This window comes from Sceloporus occidentalis, unplaced genomic scaffold (genome assembly GCF_023333645.1).
Source record: "Sceloporus occidentalis isolate IW3139 unplaced genomic scaffold, rSceOcc1.0.p SCAF_7, whole genome shotgun sequence".
In the NCBI taxonomy this organism is placed as follows: Eukaryota; Metazoa; Chordata; class Lepidosauria; order Squamata; family Phrynosomatidae; genus Sceloporus; species Sceloporus occidentalis.
In genome coordinates this window covers 49,073,819-49,081,748 of record NW_028316987.1, presented here as the reverse complement: position 1 = coordinate 49,081,748, position 7,930 = coordinate 49,073,819, and the positions used below count along the sequence as shown (strand labels likewise).

The window sequence follows — 7,930 nt, the reverse complement described above, 5'->3', positions numbered from 1 at the left end:
TAATCCAATGGCAATCCAAACGCAATCATGGGGTTTAACGTTATTGCATTGATAGACTACCACATGCAATTTCAGGCAATGGCAAGCTATTTTCAGGCAATGAGAAGTCAGTTTGAATGCAATTCGAATTCATGTAAATTCACTAAAGTAGCGAATTCACGTGAATGCGTTCTGGCCCCACTTTCTTTTCATTCGAAATTAAGAGAGATTCCTCCTTGTGATAAACTCCCTAGACTTCACTCTACTGTATTGCTGTATGACCATGAGCTAGTTTTAATGTAATTAATTTTATTATATTTTATTGATGTGTTCTTGTACGTATTTTATGGGTTGCAATCCCGCCTCAGTTCATTCGGGAGAGGTGGGGAAATATAAATACATTATTATTATTGTTATTATTATTTCTTCAGAAGCATCTGAGGAAAAGTAGACCGAAGCCTTCTACAAAAGCTCGTGCTGCCAACTTTTCAGTGAGTCTCAAAGGTGGTACAAGGTCTCTCCTCAGGGATTCTTTTTTTGGAGAGTTGGTCATTTTGGTTATCATTATAAGGCGGGAAAGCCATGGCAGTCCCTGAGAAGAACAAGAAGAGAACCTTTGAGGACAAGGAAGGCGCCTTTTATGGCAAAATGCCTCCTGAAGAGGAGGAAATGTGTGTACAGAGACAAAAAAAACCCCACACACCACAAAAAGGAAAACACACCCCACAGGTCGAGGGGCAGGCAGGGGTTTTTCCCTTGAGCTCCAAAAGTGTGACAGACTCTGAGGCGGCATCCTCGGTGCAGAAATACTTCGTCTTGAACCCCCCCCCCTTTTTCTCTGCCCACGGCTCCATGCTATCCTTCCCAGAATTCCATAGCATGGAGCCGTGGGCAGAGAAAGAGGGGTTTCAAGACGAAGTATTTCTCTGTCGCTGCAGCTAAAAGAAAAACGCAAAGGCTGAACATACTTTATTTGCCCCCAATTCTTTCATTCGACTAAACCCCACTCTTCCAATAAAACAACCATTTTCTGCCTCAAAAGGCGTCTTTGGGGGAGCAACTTTTGAGGCGACTTTTGTCGGGCGGGAAGAGAAATATGTGTTGGGGGGAAAGAAAGAAAGAGAGAAAGAAAGAAAGAAAGAAAGAAAGAAAAGGCTGAGGAATGAATGGAGCCCCCCCCCCCCCCAAAGCTCGCCCCTCAACCCCGCTTTCTGGAGCACTGTGGCAACCACGCGTTGAGCCAGCAGAGGGAAAGCGGGGTTTGGCGAGCAGGAGAGAAAGCCAAGCCAAGCAGAAGAGAGAGAGAGAGAGGGAGAGAGCCAAAGCCAAGCAGCCAGGCGGGCGGGCGAGTTGTTCTGCTTCTTCTTCCCCTGCTGCTGCTTCTGGGAAGGAACACACTGCAGCTTTCTTGGGGGCTGCGTCTTGGCGGAGGAGGGAGAGGCTCAGCTTTTGAGGGGGGTGGGTTGGGGAAGGGGGAGTTCAAACCCACCCAGGATTTTGGGGTTTGCATGCCAACAAGGAAAGCGGCTGCCACAACTCCGGCGACAAGAGGAGGCTCTCACCCGCCCAGACGTTTCTCCCTCCCTTCCTTTTCTCCCCCTCATCATCCCTTTTCTTTTCTTTCCCTTCCCTCTCTTTTTCCTCCCCCCAACGTCGGCTGAGAGAGGGATTGCGATTTGCGAAGCTCCGGAGTTGCTTCCCCAGGACGCCCTTCATCCTTTCCTCCGAAAATAAAGCAAAATAATAAGAACCCGCCTCACGCCCCCCTCGAGAAAGGCGGGCCATTGACCTTCCTCCTCCTCCTCCTCCTCCTCCTTAGGCTTTGCTAAGAGAAAGGGGGAGAAGAGCACCTCAAGATTGCAAACACACACACACACACCTTATTATTATTATTATTATTATTATTATTATTATTATTCAGCATTGGTTTATTTCCCCTCCCCCCCAAAGAACCGAGGATTTTTTTCTTTTCTTTTTGGTGGTGGTTCGGCTGGACCTCGGGCGGGGAGAGGATCCAGAAGTCTGGCCAAGAAGCCTCTCTCTGTCTCGGTGTGTGTCTCCTTCTGAGTCCTGTCAGGAATAAAGGGGTTTCATCAGAGGAGGCGGAGGAGGCAAGGCTGCTGGGGGAGACACTGCAGCCCCTCGCTCCCTCGCTCTCTCCACGAGTTCCTCTGCCTCGGAGACCACGGGATTCCAGCTACATGGGCAAACGCTTGGAACAGCAACCAATGTACCCCCAGTACACTTACTACTACCCTCATTATCTCCAAACCAAGGTAAGGGTCAGCGGGGGTGGGGTGGGGGTAGTCTGCATCCACTCTGGAGCAATAATCTGGTTTGGCAGCGCTTTAAGTTGTCTGGCTCTTTGCTATGGAATTCTGGGAGTTGGAGTTAGTTGTGGGGCCCAGAGCGGAGCGGAGCTCCGCTCTGGGCCCCACAACAAACTCCAACTCCCAGAATTCCATAGCAAAGAGCCAGACAAAGAGTTAAAGCGCTGCCAAACCGGGTTATTTCTCCAAAGTGGATGCAGCCCCTGCAGCAGTGTCAAGAGGAGAGACCATTAGGCACTTAAGGGAGTGATGGATAGCTAGGCTGGCATACATTACAAGCTCTCTCTCTCTCTCTCTCTCTCTCTGTGGCTTCTCCTCTGTCATCATGAAGGAGGACAACTCATATTAGCAAGCCCAAGGGGAGGGGGAAATGAAAATGGGCAAGGTCAGGAGGGAGGCATTTGGTCTGGAGTCTCTGGGAAAAGAAAAAGGGGGGAGGCAGTGGTGTTTTGCCAAGCTCTTTCTCCTTTTTTGTGTCTTGGGGGAGGATTTCAGAAAGCATTTATAGAGAGGTTTGTGTGTGTATGCACACACACATGTATATACTGTATATTTTTGTGTGTTTGTGTGTGTATTATATGTCTGTATAGAGATGTGTGTGTTTTATATACACACACACACACACACAACAGTGTATGTGTGTGTGGGAAACTTTAGAAGGCATGTATAGATATGTGTGTATGCGTATGTGTATGCACACACACACATATATATATACACACGTGTGTGTGTATACCTATATATATATGTGTGTGTATGTATAGAGATGTGTGTACATATATACACACATACCTTTGTGGCATGTATAGAGATGTGTGTGTGTATACTTACATACACACATGTATATGTATATATATATATATATATATATACGCACACACACACACCTCTCTATACATGCCTTCTGAAGTTTCTCATACTCACACACACACACACACACACACACACACAAAGATGTATGGGTGTGCAATTAAATAAACTGAAGCAGGGGTGCCCCACATTGTGCGACAGGGAGGTGATCCATCTGGACAGTGTCGCCATGGGGCTGGCTGGGCTGGATGAGTTGAGTCTGGAGGTGATCTAGTCTGTGGCATTTCAGACAAGAGGGGGGGATCCTTTGGCCTCAGGGGGAGACACTGTGGGTACTCTCCAACTTTAATTTGACCCATATGCGAGAGCAGCCAGGGTCATAGGAGGGCAAGGAGATGACCTAATAAAAAATCCTTGGGAGTGCCTTTTTAACACATTCCATGAAATATTGATCGCAGCGGGATCACACACACTGTTGCACTGAAAAGCCCTGGAAATAGGTGTTCACTATTTTGGGGAGGAGGAGGGAGGGTGAGGAACATATGCACCAGGGCTTCCTTCTTGTATTGTATTAGATGGAGCATGTGTGTGTTTAAATAGCAAGCCAGGCCTTTATTTCCGAATAAGACTGAAGTGCAATGCACCACACAGTGAATTAAATAGCATCAGTCTTTTCCCTAAACAGTGGCTCTTTTCTTCAATTTACACTCCTGATGAACTTTCTAAAATCAAGCTTTGCTGCCCTGTCTTGTGAACATTGTTTTATTGTCCATGTAAAATCATTCTAAAAATTGACTTCAGAAATCTGAACTTCGGTGTACATGGCTATTCTTTGGCGGGAGAGAGCTAACTTTCCTATGTCTGAGGAATCGGTTAAGATTCATAGGTTGTGGTGCTTTATGGGGAGTGGGGCCACAACTGGGTAGTTGATACTTTAATTTTAGGTGTGGCAAGATTGTCACTGTTCTCTGTAGCTAAATTGACTTTCTTCACTTGGGAAATTACTGTCCACTTTGTATTTATCAGCAGCTCTCCAATAACATAGAAGAACTAGCTTTGATAAAACAGTAACGTTGGGAGTTGATCCTCAAGTCAAGGGGACACCAGGATTTCTCTGTGCAATGATTCTCCTTTCATTTATAATGTGGTTAGCACTAAGTTGTTTGGTATATTGTGGTGTGCAAGATTTCTTTGTGCAATATCAAAGCCTTTAGGCTTTTTGAACAATTGTTTTCACACACACACACACACTGCCTTCTTCTTCTCAAGGTCGATTCAAATTGCATTTTACCTCTGTGGCCATTTAGTACATATTGCTGCTGCTTCAGCAGGAGCAGCCTGTAGCTATCTGGACTGCTATATTGCTTATATAGCTTTTAACTATTTGAAGGAAGAGGGTATAGACACATGGCATTCCTCAAAACCTGGCAAGCCAAGGACATAAAGCAATTCATGGGGATTATGTTTTTTTAAAAGAAAGAACAATAGCCTGAAGTAGCGGATGAGACACACTGGACATTTCTTGTCTTTTACTCATGCGGTTTAAATGATGCTAGTCTTACAATTTGGAACTCCTTGTGTCTACTTAGCCAAATATGTTTTTGGGAAAACCTAACCTTGCAAATAGGTGGTTTTTTAAAAATCTTTTGCACAAGGACATGGTTTAGGTTTCTCTTAATATATTTTGGTGCTGTTCTTTTGAAAATCTTACTAAAATTGTGGTTTGTAAAGGTAGAGAGAGGCTTTATTTGTAGATGTCTATTAACACAAATAGGACTTTTCAGATGAGCAGCTGACATTATAAATACTATCTGTACAAATTAATTTTTATTTTACTTTTTCCTCCTGGATTTGGGTTAGAGAGGTGCATCCACTGTAAACACTTGCATTGCTATATGCTGCTTAATACTATATAATGCAAAGATTTTTACTTAGAGGTGTAAGTTTTTTTTCTTCATATTCGTGAGTGTGCTCTCTCTCTCTCTCTCTCTCTCTCTCTCTCTCACACACACACACACACACACACACACAGAGGCATGTGAAGAGAGATCTTCATGTCTCGTAGACGATATATTAATACAATCTGAGTGTGAGTACATGCACGTACATTCCCACCCAATTCTTCATTATATTGCTAAATAGTTTAAAACAGTGTAGATGGGCAGCATCTGGCTTTTGTTACCTTCAGGCTGTCTCTTAGCTTTTGTTGCTCACAATGAAATAGTTAGCATCATCATTTCTGTCAGACTCATATTTTGGGCAACTAATTAATTGTAAAGGCAATCACCTATTTCTGTCACAAATCTCTTCAATAATACATTATATAATGCCATTCCAGGATTATATTAACATCACAGTTAATATCAGGAAATGGAACAAAATGAGTCCAATGAATTAATGTGCACTGATATGAACTTCTGTTTACTAAATTCATAGTTTAGTAACAGTTTGGTTACTAGATATTACACTGGCTCATTACAGGTGTTAATGTGTAACACACAAAGCTCTCATGCTACAATAGATCTTTAATGTTTGTCTCCATATTGTTCTTTTGTCTACATATTTTTAATATAGTTAAGGTATCCCCCCCAATATGGTTATATGATCCTCATATGACATTTTAATTTCAGCATTTACTTAAATATATATATATATATATATATATATATATATATCCCATTGTGATATGATGGGTCACCTATACATCCTTGATCTAGTATTTAATATGAAATGCATGTTGTTTGGTTTGAGTATTCAGAATATAAAATTTTGTCTTTGAAATTGAAATATCTTTACTAGTTGTAAGGAAACTTAATTTACTCTGATGCAAAGATCATATTTTGCAAACTATCCCTCTGTTTTCTGTGTATTTTAAAGATGGTAATAAAACTATAATTCAAATGTGGCACTATCTGACTATACTAATTTACATTTAATTATGTTAATTTCATGGCCAAAGTTTTCCTAACAGGAATAAGTATTCTAGGCCTGTTGTGAATCAGAGACCAGATAAATATATTTTGTTGCCATTGTAAAATGGAATGCATGGCTTTAGACTGCAAAACTGTATTTTCAAAGGCATATCCGCTAGAGATGCAGAAAGAGGGTGATTTATTACATGGTCTGAACTCATGCTTAAAATACAATATTGTTACTATGTTTTTGTACTGTTCTCATAATTAATACAATTAAGGAATGATCTAGCTATGTTGTTGAACTCTAGTGCAAATCATTGCTCAGATGAGAAGGAAGTGATATCCTTTGAGTTGGTGACTGGTGGATAAGACCAAAGGAGTTGATACTTACCGTATATAGTGGAAATTATTTTGTCAAAGCAAGTTATTGGCAAGTAATTCTGGGTCTTAAAACTATTTTTGAGGGTGTTCCTAATCAGTGAGTGCTCCAGATCATAGTTCTTCATTAATAGATATTAGATTTAGTATTTCAATTGTGGAATTGTCTGAAGGAGCGCTGTACTTTAATTGCATATATGTTCAGATCAGCAGTGTTGGATTTTCAATTCTAATCCATTGCTTGCTTTTGCTGCTTTTGAATGTTGCCTTAAGTCACATGGTATTTTATTGCCTTTTTTGTTGTTCAGCTTTAAGCTTCAGAAATAAGATACATACAATATAAACAATGAATCACTACTGAATCGGCATCTTCCAACATATCTGTACAAAAATAAATGAAATAATCCCTGTAATACCAAAATCACATATTTCGGGAACTTAGAGAAAAAGTAGCTTTGTGACTTCGAAAGATGAGGTGGGCAATTGCTTATCAATGGAGGGATGTGTTTGTCTGTGTATATCTATACATGCGTATGCATATAATGTCTCTATGTATGTGTGTGTTTACCCGTTTGCTTATCCACAAATCAACCGGCGTGAATGTAATTTCATATGAAAAGAATTGAAAAAAATAAATACTCTATGATATATTGAAAGGTCTTTTTTGGGGGGTGTATTTTTTAATGTTTACTTTTTTAAACAAAATGTAAGTCACAATTTTAGATGACTTGTTTGACTTCTGTGAAATCAGCAATCCCCCCTTTTTATATCGTCATTATTTTTTAAAACAAAGAACCACCACAAGTCCATCCATCTCCTTCCTTCTTTTCCCTTTGACTAATCAAGTGCTTATTTACTTTGCTGCATTTCCCCACTTTTGGCCATCTGGCCCTACTGAATGCCTGGAGGAGAGAGTTCCAGATACCAAGATCCCTGACAAAGCTTTTTTTTTTTTTGACTGCTAGTGTTCAGCTTGTATTTGGCGCCTGGTGTGAAGTAGGGGTCAGGTGTAAGGAGTATTTCATCAACAGCACACTGATTTCAGGCTGCATTTCAAACCATCTGCAGCTTGGATTTTTGCCAGGGCTCAAAAAGTCTTGCTAGAGCTTCAAGTGCCAAAGCAGAGATAAATATGTGCAAATAGACTAAAAAACAAATTTCTAGGAATGTGGTTGGTATGCACTTAAATCCTTCTTTGGGTTGATAAACTGTAGTATTCCCCTCCGTTTTCACGTTGCCAGAGCAGCATCCTTTTATTGAAAGGCATGGATAATAATGGATTGACCTTTGATTGTAGTAAAGTATTTGGATTAATATATTCCCTTGGCTCAGTGCCATTTGTTTTGAAATGGAATATGGAAGCTTGAAATATGTTTCTCTTGAAAGCTGGGAGACACAAACTTGTTTCTCATTGACTTGTATAATCACTGCTTGCTCACCCTCACTAGAATGGGCACAACCCATTTAAACTATTGTGAATGTCCCAATGGACCATTTTCTTCAGATTGTTATTATGAT

General features: G+C 41.0%; 1 protein-coding gene across 2 annotated transcripts in view; it reads left to right on the top strand.

The window, feature by feature from the left end:
• The first annotated feature begins 1,819 nt into the window (after positions 1 to 1,819).
• The window catches only part of LOC149309712 (RNA-binding motif, single-stranded-interacting protein 3), a 575,089-nt gene continuing 568,978 nt past the window's right edge, over positions 1,820 to 7,930 (top strand). For both annotated transcript variants that reach the window (XM_089531314.1, XM_089531316.1), the window contains exon 1: positions 1,820 to 2,255. In XM_089531314.1, the coding sequence (XP_089387440.1) occupies positions 2,181 to 2,255 (75 nt within the window). In that variant the 5' untranslated portion in view covers positions 1,820 to 2,180. The remainder of the gene's footprint in view (positions 2,256 to 7,930) is intronic.